Source organism: Gambusia affinis, linkage group LG07 (genome assembly GCF_019740435.1).
Source record: "Gambusia affinis linkage group LG07, SWU_Gaff_1.0, whole genome shotgun sequence".
NCBI classification, from domain to species: Eukaryota; Metazoa; Chordata; class Actinopteri; order Cyprinodontiformes; family Poeciliidae; genus Gambusia; species Gambusia affinis.
In genome coordinates, this window is record NC_057874.1 from 7037741 (window position 1) to 7062822 (window position 25082).

A 25082-nucleotide genomic window follows, 5' to 3' on the forward strand; every position below is an offset into this window, starting at 1 on the left:
TATGAACAAGTTCTACAACTGTAACTTTTTTTTATTTTTATCATTTTTTAATTGCCTATTTTTGTGTATAAAGATGTTTCTATATGGCTAGTTGACTGACGCTTAGTTGCTTAAGGTATAGTAAATTGTCTTTTGAGAGAAGGCATAGATTATACACTATTGTAGACTATTTTTTTCTTCCAACTACTCCTTTTAATTTAAAACTTGTGTTTTATCAATTTTATATCACTTTAAACTGCAGACTAATGAAAAAAATACATAAATGTAGGAATATTTTTTTCTTTGTATAACTGATAGATGAAAACCAGGAATGGCAACAGCTTACGTGTTAAAAAAAAAATCTGGCCACAGTTTCAAAGCAGAAGCTGGGCCCAAACAACAAACTGAATCATTTCTTTAAATCTCGTGAAAGCCAGCCAACCGAGTCCATATTTTCCCAAGAAGATACTGAGGCCCGTCCTCGTGGGTCCTTGTCAAAAACCTGCATGCTTACACACAAATATGTGTGTAAGCATGCAAGGGGAACACAAGGGGAAGGACAGCAGACTGCCATCATATTCCGATATCCAAAACAGATCCATCCACCATGATGGCCTGAGCAAGCCTGCCAAACCTTTTTCTTTTTTTTAATGAAAGACACACACACAAACAGGCACGCAAAGAGGGGCTGACAAGCTGACTGGGGTTTGCTAGCTCGGCAGGGGGATGGAGCCATCTGTCCCAGTAAAGGGTTAATCCAACCAAAAGCCACAGGCCAGCATTTTCCAGTACTCAAATTTCTGACTACGTTCTGGCTAAATGTATTTGTTTTGCCTTGGAGAGAGGAAAGCCCTGTCCGACAAATGCCCCCCACCATCTCGCTTTCTTCTTCAAAACCTCTTGAAAATCTCCTTGTGTGGCGTTGACTTTGACATATGTGGCAAAGACGGCAGCGTCTGCAGCTGATCTGGATGCCTTTCATTAGAGGTTGAATGTCCCCAGATCCAGAGAATCAGAGATTCAGACAGAGATGAGGTGTTCCACATGTCAATAAAAATCAAAACAGGCCTTTCTTCAGACCCGTTTTCTTTTTTTCTACATAGGTATTGAAATATAGAAAAATGCAGGAGGCTCGAGGAGCAGAGTAATGGTTGAGAGATTAGGCTAAAAAAAAACCCTTAAGGGGCAAGAGGGCTGTGTGAAGCTAAATCAGCCAGAAACCAGCCTGAAAATGCCCCCCGCGTACACTTGCAGCCAGCCTTTGTCTTTTCTTTTTTTTTCTTCCACGCTCAAAACAAGCTTGGCCGGCTAAGTGCTGCTACCTACAGCTACGTGGGAAAGGGAAAGAAAAGCTTTAAAATGAACAATTTAGAGGGGCAGGGAGGGAGTGGGCACAGGAGGGTAGGAATGGAGGGGAGGAAGGGTGGGTTCGAGGGCTATCCAGACGTTAGATAGACTGAAGAAGAAAAATAAAACAGGGAGGAAGGTAAAAAAAAAAAAAAAAAGGAGACAGAGAAAAATGGTAAAAGAATAAAAGGGAGAGGATGAGAGGATGGAGAAGAGGAAGGAGCTAAGCTTAGCATCCGAGGAGCTCCAGCCGGACAAACGGGACGGGTAAAGCGGCTTCCAGCACGATCACGCATCATGTCAACACTGGCGACCGGAGGGCTTTCGCACGAGACGCGCGCAGACGGTCGAACCTGAGACAGACGAGACGCAGACGGCTTCCGTTTGACCACAAACACATCAACCTCCATTACTGCCGGCGATTTGCCTTCCGCCTGATGCACAGCCTTCCTGCCTCTCCTCCATCCTCATGCCCCCACTCCTCCCTCCACCAGTATTAAATCACAGCCACCCCTCGTCTTCAAATCAAGCACAAAAACAAAATACCTCAATCAGAATAGGTTGTGATTGGCTCCTGCTCCTTCAGCCTACAGTCCGGAGAACAACACCACGTCGACAGGAGACAGAAGAGATTTTTTTTTTAAAAAAGAAAAAAAATCCAGTCAGGTGTAGATGAGAGGAAAGGAGGAAGGGGTTGGGGGGTGTGGGAAGGATGCAGATTTAGTTATCCTTTCTCCTCCTGTGCCTGTGTCCTCTGTCCAGCTTTGGCTTGGGGATGCTAGGCTAACTGGAGCTAACCTAAGCAGCATCCACACATTGGCTTAATATGTGCTCCGTCTCACACACACCAATGCGAGGCTTCTGTGTCTCTCTCTCACTGACTGAGCCCCGCTGTTTCCCGTCTCGCAGGCACCCACATGCACCCGCCCCCCCACCCCCCACCCCCCACACACAGCCCTCTTCTCCTCCCTTTTAGCTCTTCACCCCCATTCCCTCTTGTTCTCACAGATGCCATCACATCCTAAAACTTGCTATTTTCTCTGTTATTCTCCCCATACACCGATGGTATAGTATGCACCAACTCATACACAAGCTGTCTGGTGTTTTGAGTCCATAACAAGTAATCCTTGACCAAGATGCGAGGGAAAAGGAGTGAGGGGAAGAAACTTTAGTGCCTCGCTGAGGGGGAAGCTGTGCTGGAGTGAGACAGGAGCTGCATACATTTACATGTCAAACAACGGATCGAGCTCAGAAGTTCACCGACTTTTAGAAGTGTTACAACTCCAGCAGATGAGTGTTGAAAAGTTCAGCGCAGACTTTGCGTGAGACGACAAACTACGAATTGCAATCTCTCAGATCTAGTTGAGACACAGCTTGGGAAGAACGACATGCAGCTGAGAGTTGGGCTCATTTGTTACGCCCAGAGGTCAGGGGAAGGGGGCTGGGAAAAACAAGAGCAGCACATAAGAGTCTGTGGGGTCAAAGGTCATCCAAGGCATTCAAAGACCTCCGTGTGCATCAGCTGTATTTCTGCAAAAATGCATGTACTGGCTGTCTAACCCTTTCTAGTCTGAAAGATAAATGACTTTGATTCCCTCTTCAATTTCACAAAAAGCAACATATTGAGGCTTTTAAGCCAACTTTCAGGTAGGCTCTAATAAAATAACAGTTTGATTCTACATGCCTGTCATTAACTAGGCCTGGGTGTGTCTAGCGAAACCGAACCCAAATATCCAGGAAAACACAGTCATAACAAGATTATATATAGTGGTGCAATTATAGTTTAGCTAGCTTTATACTATTACTATATGAAACCTTTTCTGTGTTTTGTTTTCATTCTGTTATGTTTGATATTTTAGTTTACATTTCTGGGGACAAAAACGTAAAAACAGAAGAAATCTGCAAAAAGGCAGTGGCACAGCATTCCAGCTTGCCATGTATTCACACTCTATACAAGTAACATCTTTGACCAGTTACATGGGCGCCGCTGGTCTTGATGCTCACAACTTATGTGGTTTTTGATGACAGAGTACTAAAGCTCTTGAACAGTGATGGAAACATTGGGATAAAAGGAAAAAAAAAACTCTGAACCCTCTATTGCTGATGGCTAAAATAACAAATTTTAAGTTTACTTCCCCCAGATACAACTTCCACACCAAAGAGTGTTGTGGCTGGCTTCGGTTTGGTGCATTCAATGACTACGCTAAAGATTGTCCAATTAAGATTACTTCACACAATATTGGCTAGGATTTGCAAAACAGGCAATCCAGGAGTGCATTTCCTTTTTCTTGACACTGACTGGCTGTGACTTCAACAAGGGGACGTTAGGAAGACTTTAGATGCTAGCTTCTGCTGTCATGCTAAGACAATTTCCACTGAATATTTTAATTCATATTAAAGTATATTCATTGCCTGATCTATTAAAATAGGCAGTTATAAGTAACTATAAAGGGGTTCTTAAGTATTCATAGATTTCAGCTGATTTTGTGACTAAAATCTACAAATTAGCTGTATTAATGATTTACACAATGTTTCATGTTGTTTTACTGTAGTAGTACAACATCTGTCGAACACGTTATTTAAGTGATATACTTCAAAAACCTTTGGATACATTGGAATTTTCCAACATTTGGAGAAGCATTCCGGTCCACACTCTTGCTGTTTTTGTGTGTGTTTTTCCCTCTTCACAGATGACAGATTTTTTGGGAATGACTTATCCCAGTGCCTTGTCGGTATATAAACAATAATTTGGAAGCAAGCATGAGAAGACTAGAAAACCGTGGAAATTACAAACAGCGCTTGGTGAGTTCCTTGCCCATCGCTGTGACCATAATGGGTACATGCTTCACCATCTAACCCACTATGTGGCTCCACAATTTTCAGAGTTGAAAAAAAGCTGGAGTAAATAGTTGCTAAACAGAATCTGCACTCTTGAAGAAATGCTGCTGAAGGGAGAAGTATCAAATGGTAAAATTGTTCAATTTGAATCTTATTTATGTGGTCTGCCACTGTAAACGGAAGACTATGAAACTAAACTATGCTAAAATATAATCAAATTCAAAACCAAACTATGAAATAATACCTAATTTAAATACTAATTTATCTGAATATTACTATAGTATACAATAGTTAGGAGCCAACACAAACAGACTATTGTACAAACATGTAATCCATGAATATAAAAAATAAGGAAACAAATCAGACATTTAAAGGACGCTTTCTTAATTTTACACACTTGCATTAATGGAAGAGATTGTCAAACTTTAGAAAAGGCTTTGAAATAACTGTTCAAGCGCTGCTGTATTCACATCAGCTTGTTGGTGAAGTCCAAAACGGCGGACAGAGACTGGGCTCTGTGTGTGTTTAAATCAGCTCAGAACCAGTTTAACAGGAAAGATCTGTTATTACAAAACCAATAAAAACATCCTTGATGAACACAACAAACCTTAAGCAACATGTGGCAGAAGACACACAGAGGATTTGGGATTCTGTTCTGAATCGATATGGTCTGATGATTTATCAGCCCTTTGGTTTTTGATTTATCCAACACTTTTTGCCATTTAGGAACAACTACAGCTTTTGTAATAATGTTATTTGTTTGTCTCAGGTATCACAAAGTGATTCCAACTGTGAGTGCAATCTGTAACCTCTGTCAAGCAGCATGACAATGGCGACCTTTAACACTGTAGATCAACAACAGCATCCTCACCTTAGTACAATGCAACTGTAAAACACCACAGTATGTTTTTATATTAGCTTAACTGGTTATGTACAATCAGCATTCGTTTCAGTGATTTTTTTTTTTGGGGTCTTTCAATCCTTTTTGCCCATCCCCCTTCTACCCCTCCACATAAAAATTACACCCCACCCCCATCAGGATCCCCACAGCTTCAGCACCCCCCTTCCAATCGAGTTGTCCTCTTAGCCTATATACAGGTCGTCCAATCGTCTGCAAAGCTAGTCCCACTATTCATGACACATGCACGTGAATGCAGGCTTTTGCAAACCTCGTTCAGTTCAAACGTGACTACTGAGCCATCGGTAAACAATGCTACTTGCCTTGATGCGGGAGACACCCGAGCCACGTTTGTAACGCCGAGCATCGGGGGGGTTAAAGCCAGGTATAAATCCAACAACACAAGCTTCCTCACTTCCTGCTGCTATTGCTCCGACCGCTTACAACTGGCAAGAAAAATATAAGAAAGGAAGACGGAGACTTCTACTAAAGGGAAGAGAGAAGCTGCAGAGGCAGCAGGGGGACGAAAGACAGTTGTGTCATAGCTTTCGGGGAGTGGAGTGGGGTGGGGTAGGGGCTGGAAGCAGGACAGAGGGAGAGGAGGGCTTGTGGGGGTAACAGGAGAATGGGAATGCATTGATGGGGTGACCACAAGGGAAGCAGACAAATGCCTCAGCATTCAGGGGAGGGTGGGTCCACTGGGTGTTGTATTTGATCAGGGTGTTATGGTAACAGCTAATTTTTTTTCCCCCCACCATGGCATTTGAGTTGAGAGTTTTAGAGATAAGCACCTCACTGATCCTAAAGATTCCTTGAGTCTTCTTTGTGTGGTAACAACTTCAACAGATAAGGGTGGTGTGGTTAGCATAACCTGGTGACACTTGAGTGTATTGTGCTTACTAATCTGAAAAAGATCTGATGATTTTTTTAGTTTTTTCATATGTATTTAACACCTACTTCATTTGAGCCTGTGATGGAAAAATAGCTTTAATCTTTGACCAAATGTAGGACAACATGGCTTTGAAACGCAACTACATCATGTCTTTCTATATAATACCCCCTGGTCTGTCATCAGAGTATTTCATACACAACTTAATACAGTAAAACTAGTCAGATTTCTGACCACTAGAAGGTAGCAATATACTTCACAAATGATTCTTAGTATATGTGTCAAATATGCCTCAACAGGCACCTTGGATGTATTGAGACTAGTGATTTGAGATGATTTCTAAAGATGAGTTGTTGGAATGTATAAAAAAGGCTGGGCTAATACGTCAGCGTTTTCACAATCTACATAAATACAAGAGGGCAAAAGTTTCACTCTGTAACCCATGTAAAAAAGAAACATTTTGGGGCCCTTAATGAACTATTTCAGTGTGGACGCGAGGCACAGAAATTTGTTTAAAATGTTTGTTTAAAGTTTTACCTAAAAATGGAGCTGTATAATATGTAAAACATATTTCCTATAGCAGAGAGTGGTGGTGACTAGAGAACAAGGTGACGTTTGATCGACAAGCTATGACTTGTTTTAATATTATAGTGTCAATGTTTTTGTTTGAGTACGACAGCTTACTCTATCTTGTCATAAGTGCCAGTTTGAAAAGACTAAGCTGTCTATGGAAATCATGTTTAACTGCTTCAATGAAGTGTGTAAAATATATAAAACTTCTATGTTAGCCCATGAAGACATTCATGATATTTTATGTTCTTTTCTTTTGTCACATTTAATAGAACACATTATTTTTTTATTTTATTTTTTTAAATACGGTCTGACTTAACACCAAATAGTTTGTAAAGTAGATTATGATACTGCTGAATGGAAAATGTTGGTATTTTCAGACGTTGACTAGGAAAAAGTGCCATGTTTATGCTGCCAAGACACCTCGAGTCAGATGTAGTTGTCAGGGCAGGCCACTATATGGCACTGTGATTTTAGCACAGTGCCATATAGAATGTATGTGCTTTGGACCCTTAGCTTCCACCACTAACTTCCACGCTCCATTTAGCGGAGCCTTAACTGAACTGTTCTTACCTACTAAAGCTACTAAAACCCACAATGTCCTCAAGATGATCAGCAGAGCGCGATCATTGGTATGTAGGACTAAGACTTTATAAGCTATGAAGTTATAAAGTTCATAAGGGTAATCAAAGAAATCTTTGATAACCCTTGCAGGACAAAATGTATAAAGTGATAAACCGAGCTTTTTCTATTTCTGTGTAGTCCTTTAGGCCCTTTAAAAACATGTTTGCAGTTCCTCAGAGGCTATTGACGGTGGAAAACCAAGAAAGGGGTCACGTTCTTATTGATTGCCTTGAGTGTCCTCTTGGCTGCAAAAGGCAACGAGGTCAACGTGGGAACGCAGGGTGTGATAAGCTCACAAAAGGCATCACAAGAGCTACAAGTCAACATAAAACGGAAGCCCCCTCACTGTTGATGCAACTTAACAGATGGCTTTCATACAACTGGATCCAAACCACTAAATCATACTCGATGGAAACTTTAAAAATGCATGCAATGTTCTGGTAGATCTCAGAGACTTGTGCAGGAATGACGAAGAGGCATTTTTGCATAGTAACACCTCCCCATCGGCTACCGTTTCTGAATCTCTGCAGATGAACAGAGGTTTGGTGAGCATTTGATCTGGTGATACAAGTCAATATGTCTGACCAGATAGCTTGTGTAAGGTAGACGTAAACAATTAATTTTACCTTTAGTTACTTACATCAAACAAAAATGGCATCTTTCAATTGCAACCTTTACTCTATCACCTACCTGCTCCATGACCATGAAACAAAAACTTTATAACCCCAGAGAACAAGTGGCTAGGAGAGTGATGTCATGCTTTATTTACTTCAAACAACTTTAGCGTGCCTGAAACCACTCAGTAATTGCAGTGGGCATTTATGACCAGACCCCCACCAAGTCACAGTGTCTGGCCGACATATGGCGTAGTGCAGACAAAGTCCCTGAAATGGGCTTCCTGCATACTGAAAGTATTTTACGGGGGAGAATCAGAAGTAAACTAATTAAAAAGGCGGGGAGTGAAAATCCTGTTTTTAGTTGATGCCAAGCTTAAAACTAAGCAATGAATCTGAGAATCTGCTTCGTGTACATTTTCTGCTATGGCTTTGCAAAAGTATAATCCAATTTTTTTTTCATAGATTTAGTCAAGGCTTGAACACAAATTGCAATGAATTTTAATGGCATTTTATGGGGTGAACCAGAGACAGGTATTGCTTAATGGTGATAGAGAAGGAAACATAAAAGTTGATTCTCAGTAGGATTTAGGTTTGACTTTGACTCGGTCATTTTGACAAAAAAATGCTTCATCTAAACCCTTCCATTGTAGCATTGACTGTGTTTCTGTAGCTACTATCGCGCTCTTTTCCATAATTCCCTGTATTTAGCCCCATCAAACATTCCGTCAACACTGACCGTATTATCCATCTCTTCTAAAATATCTTCCCCACACGATGATGCTGAGACCACTATGTTTTACTAAAGGAATATGTAGTGTTTCTCATGTATGCTAAAAAGTTCAATTGTGGTCTCATCTGAACAGATATTGTACCTTCTTAAAGATATTTGTTGTTGTTCCTGATTTTCGCTTTTTGAATGCAATAACTTTCTTCCTGCCAACCCGTTAGGGAAAGAACCGTATCTTGATAAGTTTGCAGCTGTTTCCTACTCTGTCCGTTTCAAATTGGTTTGAGAAAAGCTCCTTCAGGTGTTCAAAGTTTTGGATATTGCTTGCCGTGTTCCTTGTTCTTTATGATGCAGTTTGTTCACTAATGCTCATCAACAAAGTTCTGAGGCCTTCACAGAACAGCTGGATTTATGCTGAGGCAGGACAATTTTATCTGCAGAGCAACCGATTTATCCGCTAGAAAGTCACATAACATAAGATTGATCAGATGTATTCGAAAAACAAGCTCTGTGCTGATAGAATGGGTGGAGAGTGTTATCATCGCTGCTCATCAGTTTGGAAAAGCAGAAGGTGAAGTTCACTGCTGGGAGGAAGAGGGATGTGTTGTGTGATAAAGCAGTTAAAGCAATAAGATCAGGTCAGTCCCAGGGAGGATGTGGCTTAATCAGCTTGGCTAACTGCATGGTCAATATTGGCCTACAGACAAATGTAACACTTCTCTGATCAGACTTAAACAATCAGCCCTAATTAGAAATAAGGGTCAAGTGTTGGTGTGGGACAAATATCCTAAATGAAACACTGATCTACCACCAATTGGCCAAAGGCTGAGACAATGACTCAATAATCATGTGTGTCAAGTTCTTGCACCAGCAGAGTGGAATATGAAGTGCCTTGTAGTCGTATCCCTTTAAAACTTTTGTGAAAGTCCTGCATGATATAAAGAAAGCTTTATGTTGAATATTGAGATTTGCTTCCAAGAGGCCAGATTCATTGCTGGGATGCAAAATTTTATTGCATAGTCCTTGAAATAATATAGACCACCACACATTGCATCCAAACACACATATTTCTGTTTGATACATATTGTGCAGCTTTAACCTCCATCAGTTTTCCACATCTAGAGAATGGGTTTTTTTGTTTGTTTGTTTTTTTACCCATTCTTCTTTGAAAAACAGGTCAAGCACAGGGAGCTTGAATAGAGGGATAAATAAAGAACATCAACTGGATTAAGGTCTGGACTAACATGAATGTTGGTTAAAGATTGTTCTAATGGCAGATATTGATATTTTCTTTCAGTGTTGTCATTTGTATCACCTCAGACATTTCCCATCAATTCTAGCCAACTTCTCTATGTGCTGAAGAAGCGTACTCACAAAATGATACTGCCACCACTGTGTTCCACCACTGGTGTGTCACAAATGCATGCCACACTTCTCAGATATTTTTTGGTAAGTAAGTTTCAACTCCAAGCATTCTTTAGTCCTTCCGTTATGCACTCCTAAGACATTAAGGTAAATTTGGAACATAAAATACAAATAGATGCTGATGTGGTGGTGATGGTGTAAAAAAAAAAAAAGAAAGAAAAAGAAGAAAGCATCAGACTCACAAGGCACTGCGTGACGGTACAGGTTTTCTCGGATGGTTTGCTGCAGTTCGTGGTCAGGTGATGACTTCTGGAAGCGCTGGCTTAGATAATGCTTCAGGTCCTTATTCAACTTCGTTCCTGTCAAAAATGGACAAAAATAAACATGTCGGTGCATGAATTCAACTAATGCAACAATAAGCCAAGCAGACAGATATCATGAGGAGAGCCAAAATATTACAGCTACTCCACAATTATGTGCTAAATGACCAGAACACTTGGCTCCCACCAAATGAAGTGAACAAGTTGATCCCGCTAAGTTGAAGCGCATGGCTGTGACCTGCACGCTTGCCATCGTCCCACAGAGGGATGACCGCTTGTAAGCTGTTTCTCCTACCAGCTTGGGACGGGCCAAAACTGAAACTGCTAGCAGTAAGGCTAACACCACGACGCAGCCCTCCCACAGCTACGCCATCTGGACCTCAGACACACATTAGGCTACTCAAGGGCAGTGTGACTAGAGAAGGTCCGTGTGTGTGCCTGGTGTGGTTTATTTTTATTTATTTATTTTTTTTCTGATCTGAATGATTGCGCCCACTTCTCTGGCAGAGCTTAATGTGCAAACACAGCACAAAAAAACAATGTGACAACATAACAGATGAAAACAATGAGGGTGGATGCAGTCAGTCAGACAAAAAAAAAAAAACAAGGGCGGCCTGTTTAGCGAAAGAAAGAGGAGGGGGAGCTTCATCTAAATTCACAGCAGCTCATCACTTTCTCCTGTATTTTACTGTGTCCAATTATTTAGTGTACAAATTATTTATCTCCCATCTTTGCGTGGCTGCTGAGAACAATTTTGGTTGTCTGGGGCACACAACCAGTCGTAAAAAGGCCATGGATCCTGTTTCCATGGAAACTGTGTGCACATGTGTGAGTGCGGGTGGGGGTGTGTGTGCGTGCACGTGAATGTGTATAAATCCGATGATTGAGATTGTTAGCACAGCACAGAAGAGCATTCTGCACTGGTTGGTATATTGATGGTAGATTCATGTAATAAACGACAACTGAAGCCCAATGAGCCCATTTTATTGATATAAAAACTGCTTTTACTTTAAAAAAAAAATAATAAAATTGACTTTAATGGAAATTTTATTTCAGTGACATTGGTGCCTTCAGGTGTTTAGTTAAGTCTGCCAACATATAAGATATTAAATTCTCTTCTTAATAATGTTTATGTGTTGAAAGATCGACTGCCGCTCTGTTAATGCACTTAATGAAATTAAACACGTATTCATTTGAAAGCAAATCTCTAAAAACAAACTGCAACTACAAAATGGTTCTTGTGTAAAATCTGTAAATTTTTTGCCCCTTCACCAGCCGGCCTAAGACTCAAAAATAATTCATTTTTGATCTGTGAACACACAGACCAAAACGTTCACTCTTCATAGTGAAAGTTTTTACCGAGCGCAGAATGCTAACTTAGTTATGTTTTTGAGCATCAATTCTCCAGAACTGGAAGGGAACAAATTAGATTTACTTGCATTACAAATTTTCTTTGGTACCTTTATACGTTTTAAAGTGGTTTGTAAACTCTGTTGTCCCTTTTGAGTATTTTTCAAGTGACTCACAACCATTACAGATCAAAAATAGCTAAATAATAATAATAAGAAAAATCTCATTCCATACTACCTTACTGTAAAATTGACCAGTACAGGATAATAGCCCGTAGCAGCCTCATGTACGATAAAATAATGGAGAAAATTGCAAGTCGCACCACCTACTCTCTGCGAGTTTAAGTTGCCAGGGCAACGCTTTATTGCACAACACCAGAAACCACCAGAACAAGCGGCACCAAAAAATAAAACATTAAAAATAATCAGCAAGTTTAGGCTAGCTTGCAGCTAAATCCCTTCACATTCTGTTGCAGATAAACTAATGACATCCCTCTGGCTCCAGAATGCAGGTAAATACCTTATAATCCACATGCTGGGCGGCTGACAGTAAATCATACTATCAGAGGTTTTAAGAGTTGGCGTGAACTTGTTTTACTTTGTTTTTGTTTTACTCTGGAGTTCAGACAACTGGTTTGAGGCTAATGTTCCCATCTGTGCTTTTAATGCTGCACACAAGAAACCATCTCCACTGCTGGTGAAAAAAAAAACCTTTACTCAAGGTACATTTTTGATTCTTGAGTAGATTTGCAGCTTTTACCTGTACATTAGTAAAACAAAATTGTTTTATTCATTGTCTTCTCAAATCCTCTCAAAAACACAGAAGTTTTTTTTTTAAATAATGGTAGCTCTCCTAGTTGTATTTTTTGCTAATCTATGATGCTGAAGGCAGTTTAAATATCATTTCAGTAATTGTCTCGTCTGTTTCAATCAGCCAAATCCTGTTTCATGGTGACTCCTCTTTCATGGATGCAGTGTCACATCAATATGTGTAGGTAATTATCATTTATTACATGAATAAGAAAAATTAAATAGCCAAAACGTTGGCTATTTATTTTCTTAAAGCATAGATTTTGAAGAGAAATAGAAAAAGGCTCATGTGTATCAGTGGCCAAAAGCTTAAAAAAAATAAATAAATTAATTAATCTAGAGCTCAGCCACAAAAATTGGTGATCTCCATTATTTATACATGCGTTTGTCTACCGAATATACCTTACTGGACTTGGAGAGATGCTTAAATATCAATATCATAGCTATGTAAAGATAGTACAATATTTAACAGCAAAGTTTCCACATAACGAGACTTTCCAACTCTACCTCAAGAATTCCTTACGATACACAAACAATCCCCCAAAACATATAAATATAACAAAACTATCCAAAAATACTCAGCTCAACACATCTTGTTTCAACAATGATTTTAGATGCAAATAACTATTTAATATATTTGAAAAGTCCATCTCAGCCTACAACATAACCTCAAGGAGACAAAGCAGAGGCTTTAATCCAGTTATGGAGATCTGATCCCTCTCTCATTCACTCTTTATGTATCCTTATCCTGATAAAGCAATATGACTTTCATTAAAATGAACAGACACCCTTCAAAGTCACGACGGTATGAATAACAAGGTCCTCAAGGACTTCTTCACTGATGAAGGAGGGAGAGGTAATTATGGAGGGATGTGCTGATTAAGTAGATAGCAATATCTGCTGCTCCTCTGTGGCCAAACTCTGCCAATAACACATCAGCAACTGGTGTCAATACTTGGTGTTTAATAATAGTTGCTTCTGATTTCTAAAATGCATACTGATCGCTGGCTCGATCGGCAGGAAGGTGCAGCCAGCTGAAAAGACGAGACGCTACACAATGCTGGCTTTATAAGAACAAAGGGAGCTTTTAATATCCACGGCTCATAATACTTAGAAGGTGGCTGGATCAATTGCTACTTTAAACCTATTCTCCTTAAGAGTTTCACAATGTTAACCCTTTGTATTTACAGTGGCCCAACTTGTGGTGGCAGAAGGAAAACATCCAATTACAGCTGCCTTCAGTGTTTGTAATAACTGGAAAGAAGTCCTTTTTCATCACAGTTGAGATTTTTTGATTAATATTTCTTTTTTTTAATTTAACCACACTAAATTTGTTTTTTGAGCTTAAACAGCCTAGTTTAGGGTGACCATATTTTCATTTGTGAAAACCGGGAGGGGGGGGAACCGTTTCCGCGACACATTGGACCAGGTCCTGCAAAAAACAGGACATTTCCTCACTTTCTAAAACTATCCCGGGACGCCCGGGACAGGACGTAAAATACGGACATGTCCCGGGAAATACAGACGTTTGGTCACCCTAGCCTAGTTGGCATCATGCCACTTAATTTCAATCTGATCAGAGGAGCCAGTCCATCAATGGATTCTTTAAATCATTTGCTAAGCTGGGAACTCCTGAGAAGGTTCACTGCTGCTCCAGGTTGTTGTTGATTAGGACCACAAGATGTTCCTTTGCTATTGCTAAAACTAGCCGTCGCTTTTACCTATCCTATGTACAATATAAATTTCATAACTCATTCATTCGTGGACTTCAAGAATCTCAGAATTCCCTTCAAGTCAACAGAAAAGGGGTGTTAAAATTGTTAGTCTGTAGTTGAAAAATATAAATTCTCTAAATGTCTACAGTCTAGCAACAATTTAGATCTGGATCTCAATCAAAACAAGTTAAACTTTTAAAAAAATTCACAGTTTAAAGGCTCCGATATACATGATGAAGCAAAAGCACATATTGAACTCTCCAACTGTGAGATGTCAGGAGTTTTGCTCTTATTTAATTGACCAAAATCTTCAAATGAACGTACAAATTTCAGATGGGAACATCTTGACTTCTGATTTTAAAAATTTCCAGTTTAGGAGTGTGATTCAAACATGAAACAATAAATCTTCTCAATACCCATGGCATCTGTCTGGGTCTGCGATGGAGCGCGAGTCATTTTCCTGAAATTAAGTGAATCTCAAGCAGGAGGAAGGGTGGGATCTGGAGAACATTTGGCCCCAGTGACCACCCACCCAATTTCTCCTTGAAAAACAAATAATTAGAAAAGACATATCCTTCAAACACAGCCCACCTGGTATAGATTTTCCATAAGCCCGCCGCCCCCAAAACAAGCACGGTTTTGGAAGCGGGACATACAATCCTCGACAGAAGGGAGGTTTACTTGAGAGAAACAGAGAAGGAGGCAGAGTCTGTCACACAGAACGAGAGCATCAGAGGAAGCCAGACTAAACATCAAAAGCGCTTCAGACAGCGAGAAAAAGCGGAAAGCCCCCGCTACTTTCCAGGCATCTCCCATCGAGCCCACCCTAGCGCCCCTCGACTCTGATGTTCAGACGTGCGTAGCCAGACCAGGCGCTGGCTGGATCTGCTGGCACCTGACATCTGTGTTCACGCTGGAGAAACATATAAACTCCAATGAAACTTGAGCCAAGCGCTCGCAGGGCAATTATAGTAACAATGGGAAGCTTTGACGGCTTTCTGCTGATTTGAAACTGGAAGGAGTTAAGGGGAATAGACCTTTAACATTCCACAAAGACTTGTTATTACCTACCCTGACATTTAACACCTCTCGCTACAAAAGTGTCTTTGTATGTACTGAATGCTTAGCATGATAGGAAATAGAAGATATTGCTGTAGCTTGTCTGACCTGGACGCTGGGGTTGGGCGGGAATAATCAAACACCGGTTTCAACAAAATCCAAAGATTCCAGATACCGCCCTTAAAAACCTTGTTATTTTGTAACAAACACTTGTGTATCAATTTTCTTTCTTGCCTCTGGAAAAGAAAAAAAAAACGTAATTGCAATTATTCAAAAAATGTTATTTTACGACAAAAACAGAACCAAAAATGTGTTTTCTAGAGAGTATAAAAGCTTAAGAGATCCTTTACTTTCAGCTGTGGCATGTATGAAGGGTTTGTTTCATAATATGCAGCCAGTTTCAAGTCATCCCACTGCATCTCAATGAGATCTTAGTAACAGTTTTGCCAATTTAAGATAAAAATTAAATGATTACCCAAGTTTCAATTTAAACTCCCTTTAGTAATTTCTCGTAGCAAGGCTAGCAGTCCAAACAGTAATTTTATTTGTATTCGACTGAGCCTTCCTGTTATCTACTAAAAGCACTGCCCTCCCTTACTGTTGCAGACATGTTTCAAAATGCTGTATACAACACACTTTCTTTTTAAGGCCTAGGCCTCACACACAGGCAGATATCTGGGAAAATACATATTCATGAGTTTTGACCTTTCATCCACACAAAACCTCAGTTTAATATCAATTAAAATAATTATTTGGAAACCCTCTGGCCAAAGTGGAGACCTAAGAAAACTCTGAATTTGTGTTTGTGTGTGTACATGGGAAACAGGAGCTTTAGCGACCCGTGCATTAGGGTCTGCGACAAATAAGCCACTTGTTTTGACTTGATTCCCAATCGAAATAATCTTGCATTTAGTAGACTTTATATTCAAATACGCTATTTAAAAGTAGTTCAACCTCCACGTCTGTCTACACAAATGAACTTGTTTTGTTTTGAAGCAATCTGATTTGGTGACATAGCGTTGTGCTACACTGCGCCCTATGGGTTTGGCATGTTTAAAACAGGTATTTGAGCGGGTACATGTGGATGACAACTTTTCTCAAACAGATCCCCTGTGAACAATGTACTTCTTTAGAGCAATGTTTTAATAAAGACCAGAGGACTTTGGTACAAAACCGAAATCACTTTGTATATGCCTGTGATTCTCTTGAGTTTATTTTTGAACGACACATCAGTGCTAAAAATAGCCAACTTTGATTCTTCTTCTCTCAGAAGCAGCATCCATGATAACGAGTGAGGTCAAGACTTCAGTCTTTGTGTGGCGCATTCACTGATCAAGTTAATAATTGGCTGATTCCGATCTCTCGACGCGTCTCTAGCTGTGATTGCTGCAGCCGTATTGTGATAGAAATCAGCCCACTTGTCTCATCCTTCCTCTCCTTCCCGAACCGCGTGAATGTTGCCAGGTACGCACGGCTTCGGAAACAGGTCTCTACGCAGAGAGGCCGACTGTAACTTCAGTCGGCACACTGGGCAGTGCCAGACACAATCATCCTTTTAACACAAAGCACAGTCTAAGTGACAAAGCAGGGAACACAGTCATATGCCTGGGTGCCAGCCTGTCTTGCACTGAGCCAAGTCAGATTTGGCAGCCCGGCCACATTTGGCTGGGAACTTGGTTTTGTATTGATGTAGAATACACAGTCTGGCATGGAGGGTAACAATTTCTCTCCCTCCCCTCTTTCTCTTCTCACTTGAGTTATCTTTTGAACATCACGGGGCATGTTGCCAGGCACAGGGTATGATTACAAAGAAATCCTTCTTTTAGCGAGCCATTTACAAGCCAAGTGTTATTCTCAGATGAAAAAGTCAAACTGGAATCGTGTCCCTGCAGCCCGACTGGCACAGAGTTAAATGAAGCTAAGTATGCAGGCTGCACAAAGTTACAACTTAAGCAATCATCTAAGTGAGGAGTGCATTCGTGGCTCAAGATAATCAGATAATCAGGGCTAATCAGTATTTAATTGATTCAACCAGCAGCAGCTATGTACAGTTAACATTTCCATCACTGCAGATCAGAGCTTAACCATATGTCAGAATGATTAAAGTGAGGTCAGAGGGAGGCAATTGTGACCCCTGACAGGAAACAGCTGCAGCTGATCCAGGTACAGGCGCCAACTCATCCATCATTCAGGAAATAAAACAGCTCAGTAACAGTTATAATCAAATTATTTTTTTTTTCTTTTGTTTTTCTTCAGGTAAACCTACAGTAGTAGCTATCTCTACCTGATATTCCAAGAGAGGACAGGTCTCAGAGAAAACAACCATGAGCTCAATACTGCCCCCTGTGCTTCTCTGACAAACGTAGTTTCCATCACACTGGCCTGGCCCTGTAACCATAGCAACAGCTGCTAAGCCAGAGCCAACTGAAGGCAGTGATGGGTTGCAGCCAGTCAGCATCCACCGCCCCCGCCTGGATCTTGAAGGTATTACAAAAATAAACAGGACCTCTCTCTGTGAGACGGTGAAAAAGACAAACTTTTTCGTGTTTATGGTGTAAATAGCCGAATTCAGTCTAAACAGACTGCAGTCAGACTGATTGGACAGTTTACTGCAAAGGTACCTATTTAATTTTCACATTTTTATCACAGCCTTGAATGAATTTCATTAGGGTTTTATGTGACAGAGCAACACATACCGGAGAATAAATGTGAATGGAGTAAGAGATAAATGATAGGTGGTTCCGCCAAATGGAGTCTAGCCAGAATGAGTTGACTAATTTTATTAAAATATTGTATGCCAAGTTTATTGTTTATTAGGCAAGAAGAAATATATATAGGTTTTTTTTTTATTTAAAAAAAACTATTACAGAAACTAAAAATTAAAACAAATATCTTTAAAAATATATATTTTTTTTCTTTTCAATTACAATTAAAAAGAAAAACAACTCAAAACGTTTTGAAAACCACAGTTTCAGAGGAATACATATACGAGTGTTAAAATGATTAAGTCAGCGTTTAGATCTGAATCCGATCTATAATCTGTGGTAACCCCTGAAAAATTATATCCACAGTCACAGACGCTCTCCATCCATGCTTTGCAAAGCAGAATGGCCAAACACGTCTCTCTAGATGCACAATTCTGGCTAAGATACTGTTCGGTTTGAAGCACTTTGTTTCCAGCAATTCTACAAAAACAAAGGGGTACAATGTGGGGAAGTAATGTACCATATTTTCCGACTATAAGCCGCTACTTTTCCCCCACGCTTTGAACCATGCGCCTTACTAGTCCAGTGTGGCTTTTCTGTGGATTTTTCTTCAACCACCAGGGGGCTCCTTGAATCATTTGAAGTCAAAATTGGAAATCAAAGAAGAAAGTGCCGATTTTCATTTAGAACAAGCACATGCTAGGAGCACGCAAACTCATACCCCCTCATCATGGAAACAACGCGAAGAAGCTCATATGATGCAGCTTTTAAGTTGAAGGCTTTCGATCTGGCAGTAGCCTACAGGAGGGAAATAGAGCCGCTGCACGTAAACTCAGTCTGAACGAACCCATGGATCGAGGGCTGCGTCCTTAAAAGCAGATTTATTAAGGACGCAGCCTTGTGAAAAACCGAGAGCGGCAGAGATATCGGCGTCTTATATATGTACTTTTCAGGGTTTTTTTTTTTTTTCCAAAAAAAAAACTTTGTAGCTGCGGCCTACAGTAAGGTGCAGTCTATAGTCCGGAAAATACGGTAACTGATAAGGAGGTTGCAAAAGTGTGCTTAAAAACAATGATAAAACACTGAATACATTACAAAGCTTAGTCTCCACCATTAATAACTGCATACAAAATGAAGTGGAATCAAATCTGTAATCAAGTCTGTTTGTGGGACAGAGAAAGCAGCTCCGTAACTTAATGCACATGACTATTCCTGCTGTGTGTGAAGGAAAACCAACACTGATCTTACATTGCTGAAAACTAAAGCAAGGCATTGCAGCTTTTCATTCAAGGGTTTTATGAGTAAATGGGGTTCCAAGTCTAAGGAGCTTTCAGAAGCTGATCTAACGTGTAAGCATATCATCTCACGCAGCGACAGAAATGCGTGTTCTGGTGATAAAATCTATTCTGAGCGTTTCCCCCCCCCTGCAATAATTACTGCAATAATGGTAAAAGTGAGGTTAAAAACAATTGGCTGCAGTAATTGTACAGATAAGCAGGAAAGGAAGAATCCTGGAATATTTTAAATTTTCTTGGTTCCCAACTTTTGATTGTTATTAATCACAATAAAATGTAGCACTAACATAACATTATGTATATATTGTATTAATTAAGTTTGTGAACCATAATGTGTTTTGTAAGAGAGTAAAAGCTGAAGTCCTTTATGGTTAAGTTTTATATCTGCAAATAAGATGATTCAGAAAGACAAGTCTGTAGCCGTTTTTATTTTCCTCAACATGAATAGATTCATCTAATAAATACTATTTAGAGAAATGCATGTAATGTTTTCAACAAGTCCAATTTGGGCAAATATCTGTGATTGGTAATCGGCCATAAAATCTCCCACTGCTGCATATCAATTCATTGTCAGAAAAATCACAACTAATCGACGAAAATAAACTGAAGAAAAAAAATTGGAAAAGAAAGAAAGCAGATCTACTAAAAAGACAGATTCTTGATAATAATCGTGCACACGCCAACAGCAATATAGATCAAACGGATGACTAAGATGAGCATTTCCAAGTTTATATGGTCTTTACAGTAGTGAGATCTATTACTGTAATATGAGGCAGGCTCTCTTCCCCAGTTTCATTTCACAGCAAGACAAACAGGCAACTGCTGGGATATAATCAAAGGCACAGTGCTAAGTCACTCCAGCACCACAGAGAGTAAACAACACTGACAGACCAACCACTGGCCATCGCAGAGGTGGGAGAGGGGGAATCAGAGGGGAACAACAAACAACTGCAGGGGGCACAAAGTAAGACACAATTGTAAATCACAAGAGGAAAGAAAATAACGCCAAAGAGAAAAAATTAAACCATAAAGCGTGAATGAAGAACTCAAGACAACAAATTAATGAGACGCAGGAGCATTTTCATATTCAAGTCAGACCCCTGACTGAGACGCGTCCTTCCTGCCCGTCTACATTTGTACCAGCGCCGGTCGAGTCTCTGTCTTCATCACAGACTTCCTGACTTCTAATTAGCCACATGAGGCGGTGTTAGTTAATCTGTGTGATTATGCAGAGTCTGCCCCAGTCTGATTCACCTCCACACCCAGTGAGCTCATTAACTCAGCCACCAGGGGGCACATGTAATTCAGGATCATCAAGTGTGAGCTGTCTCTATGTACACAATGCTGTGTGCCAGCAGGGAGCGACAGAAGTCGATAGCGCATTATGTGCAGGTGCTATAGTGAGTGGCGTGCAAAAGTATTCACATCCTTTGAACTATTTTAGATTTTGTCACATTACAGCATGGTTTTTAAGTGGAAAGAAAAGACTGGATTATCAAAACCAAACAAAATAAAGAAAAAAAATCAACACTTACTGAAACTAACTGAACCAGCTAATCACAAGTTGTTAGTTCAGTTAGCTGGATTGATCTGTAAATATCAGTTTCCAAATCTGCTTCTCAACTAGATTTAGGTCTGAACTTTGTCTGGGTCATTTTACACATGAATAAGTTTTGCTCTAAAACTGCTAGTTCATAGCTGTGCGCTAGGGGCCTACGCCTCAATCTCAGGTGTTGTTTTTTTTTTTTTTACAGCCTCCAAGAGTTTTCCTTCCAAGATCCTCAGGTACTTAGCTTGTCAACCAACTCAACTCTGCCCCGCTTACCTGTCCTGCTGAGAAAAGTTCTAAAAAAATAAAATAAAATAAAAAGTCAAAAGACATTCTCAAAGCATCATACTGCCACCGCCACCTTTTGGGGAGAAGCAGTGTTTTTCTTCGTGCATAGCGCTGTGCATGCGGTCCAAAAGGTTCGGTTTCACTCATCTCATCAGAATATGTTAGCATTGTGTGATTATTGCTGTCCTTTAAAAAAGGTCAGTTTAGATATTTGGTTAGTTTCGGTTAATTTCACCCAGACCAAATAAATAGGGGTGCGTAATATAGGATTTTACTGCGATAATAAAAACTATTTATCACATATTTTTTACATTACTATATGGCTGCGACTGCAAGTACCATTATTCATGAGGCAACAAACTCAAACATTGTTTTTGAATAAGAAATACTTGAAACAAGATTCTTCATAATGCCACTTCCTTAAAGAAATGTGACCTATATCACTACACTACCCACAGAGACTTTATGCAATCATATTTTTGAATGTCTGATATTTATTGATGCTCTTGTGGCGAAAAGTAGCGAAGGTATGAAAACAACATTTTAGTCTTTTTTTTTTTAATCATCAACTGAAATTTATAGAGATATCATAACATCACAACCGTCCCAACTACTAATTTTCTTCTCCCTCTCATCATTTCCTGGTATCCCATCAGCTCCACCTGCAATTTAACGACATCTACTGCAGACCAACAGGTTTAGTCAGATCATCCATCCATCCAGAAGAGGGCATGACTGATCCACTTTATCCCACTGTCGCATTGTTGGCTTGACAGGCTTCGAAGATGTTGTTTAACTGCACAAATAAGTACACAGATCTTTGCCTAAGCAGATGAGAACATTAGGCAATACTTGCACACAAAAAGGTTTGTGAAATGCAGCACATCTGCTCACCCATCTAAACTTAGATACAAGATGAAAGCATGCACTCATGTGTATGCAAGAAAATGTACAACAAAAAAAAAAAAAAATGAGAGGAAACACATTTGAATTGAAATGGAACAAAATCATGATGATCGTCACTTTATCCCAGTTTTAAAAATGTACAAAATGCTCACACGGTGACAGAAATCCATTTTGTTTGTTAATACAACAACAACAAAAAAAGAATAAAAGTTGATCTAATTATATGGTACAACGTTTACATTTTGTGCTTTAGTGCAGCAGCAGTCACTGCTACTTATTCTTGTTTGTGGGTCAGAATCAGGTAAAGCTCATCCAGGCCCGCATCCCCCAATATCCGACTCCAGGCCACGCATCTGGAAAGAGGCTCCCACACAACCAGCAGGCATAGCCCAGTAGGAATGTTCCAGTTGGTATAATCATGCATTTATTTGAGTAAAACAACACTGCAGATGTCTGACAAACTATTAGAAATCCAGATGACTCAAACTACATTAACATTAAATAAACTCAATAAGGCCCACTCTTCAAATAGAGAAAGGTTGGTGTGAAATTTGTTACAAATATTTCACCTGAGTCCCATTTTGATGGGATAAGAAACTCCCTGCAGGTACAATAGTGTACATCACTCATATGAGATGGGAATTTCTCAAAGGAAAATATTGCAATGTCAAAAATGACTAAGATCAGGCAATACTGATATAGATACTGATAAATTGTGCACAAAAGCCTGTCACAGTAACACATTTCGCTGGATCATAAATTGCCCCACAAGTTATTGTGATAAGTGATAATACTGTTGCTTTGAGACCATTTTAAAGTTATGTACTGGTAATGGCACAATAATGCAAGAACACATTCTTAAAGAAACTTTTCTAACAAACATATAGCAATTGAGCTGGAAGAGGTTTTAAATATCCAAAATAAATAAATAAAACAGCGGGGAAAGAAATTAATAAAATGAATTATGAAATCTCTGTAAATAAAAAAAAGGTCAAGTAAAGACCAAAACAGCAGACTGTAGAATTTTGTCATCCAGTCTTTGGTAGAAAGAGAAAAACAATAAATCATGCATATAGAAATTGAGCTTGCTTTAATTTATCATATGATTAATTGATTTATTGTTTATTGAGACAAGTCTGCGTGCATCCCTACTTTAAACCTACACTGTGCCAAAGGTTTGAATAATTTTGGGCTTACCCATACTTTCCAAAGTTCTCCAACAAATCTCAGAGGCCCTTCATAGAACAACTTTACTTCGATCCGCCAACACACAATTACACTTTCTTTACTGGTTTGGGTGACTTCTGAATGCAGTAAGTGGTTTGCGATGTATTTTATTTAAGAGTGTCAAAGGAAAATGCAAACACGTCCCATATGTCTATCGCATAAAACCCCAATAAAATGCATTCAAGTTTGTGGATGTTAGGTGACAACATGTGAATATATTTGCACTCAGTATGTCCAACCAGGCAGTCGTGTTGCGTTTCCTCTGCTAAAACAAAGTAGCAACGTCTTAACGACATAGCATTATGGGTACATTGAAAATCAGCAATGCAGATTAAGTTTACTCCTATTTTAAAAGTATTTTTTGGGGGGATTTTTTCTGAAGTCTAGAAAAAATGGAAACCCATAGACGCTAGAAACAGAATATGTGGCCGTTGTTTTGGTGCAAGTGTTTTAATTATATTGAGAAACATATCCACAGCGGTGAGACAGATGGGCAGAACTTTGAAAAAATAGTCAAGTCTGGTAATGCAAATATTTTTCCACAATAACTAGCACAGATTTTGAAAATATTAAAAAATATTTTTCAGACTCCATAGGAACTCTGTCTTCTCTGTAAGCTCTCGTACAGCAGACAGAACCAATAACCTATAAGTCCTATTTCTCCACAGTTTACCTAGAGAAATGAAATATTTTAATGTGTCATTCAAATATAGTCATTCAAATAAACACCGTCTTTGCTTTTGCCCTGTCCCAATGAGTCAACTGTAAGAATAAAGCTGCCATCATCCACTGTCATAACATTAGCCACAGTTAGAGTTAACAATCAAAGCTCCCAGAGTTGTGAGCCTTTAAACATAGGGTGATTTTTACAGCGTTTCAAATTTCTCTCACTTTAACCCCGACCGCTTTACTCTATCACTGTTATGTCTGTCATCAGGTCCAATAAGTCACAGTCTAAATATTATTCTAAAGCCCCGCTGAATGCAGAGAAGTACGGATGCATCTGCTCCATTCCTCATCTTCATGACTTCCTCCTGTTCTCAGTTTGTGGAAAGATGGATATTTTTTATCCCTACTGCAGCAGACAAATGAAGGGAAGTGTGCTCTACTGTGAAAACAGCATTTTTCACTGAACATGTGTAAGAAATGTCGATGTCAGAAAGCTATTTAGGGTGGTTTTGTTTTTGTTTTTCTTCTTACCTGATGGAGTCATTCCAGAAGAGCCATGGTCACAGCAGGGAGGGGGACAGAGAAGACATGGAGAAAAAGAAGGAAAATGTTAAAAGTTGTTTTAAAAAATTCAATAAACGAGACCATATTTCTTATTTTAAAACATGCTGAAGATGGTAATCCAAGCATGCAAGCTTAATCCCTTTAAAACACTTCATAATTATTCTGAAATGAAGAAATTGTCATCAAAACAGTTGAGCATATAAAAAAACATACTGGACAACGATGGTCAACGATGATTTTCCCAAGCAGAAAAACCTGAACAGTATCAAATATTTGAACATTTTTGCACGCGTGTAAACATGTACACCATGTAAAAAGTTACTGGTAATGAAAGCAAAACAAAACAAAAGATCTACAACACTGGCAAGAACTAACAGAGATGAATCACGAAATATGATAGTGTTCATAGAGTCAGAAACTCAAAAATCCAATTCTTTTCCCATTTAGTGAATGCACCACACCAAAATGCAACAAGTCACACTGAAAGATAAAGTTCAGCTTGCAAGTCTACTGTGGGAGAAAGACTCAGAGTATTTCAAAAATATATTATAAAAGTACTGTATTTTTCTACGTCTCCAAATATATCAAGACATTCGTACTTAAGCCAGGCTGTGTGAGAGTGAGAGAGAGCAAGACTTAAAATGAATAAGTGAACTTTAATATGACAACAGGAAGGCTGGGCGTATTACAGCAAACTTGCTCTGAGCTTTCCCTTTGAATTTCCAACCCATGTCATAAAAATGATGGAATTAGAAATTTTAATTCTAAATTT

General features: G+C 39.4%; 1 protein-coding gene across 11 annotated transcripts in view; it reads right to left on the reverse strand.

The window, feature by feature from the left end:
* The window catches only part of LOC122834350 (membrane-associated guanylate kinase, WW and PDZ domain-containing protein 1-like), a 141121-nt gene that overhangs the window by 76144 nt on the left and 39895 nt on the right, over nt 1–25082 (reverse strand). For all 11 annotated transcript variants that reach the window (XM_044122723.1, XM_044122720.1, XM_044122715.1 and 8 more), the window contains exon 2: nt 10097–10213. In XM_044122723.1, the coding sequence (XP_043978658.1) occupies nt 10097–10213 (117 nt within the window). The remainder of the gene's footprint in view (nt 1–10096; nt 10214–25082) is intronic.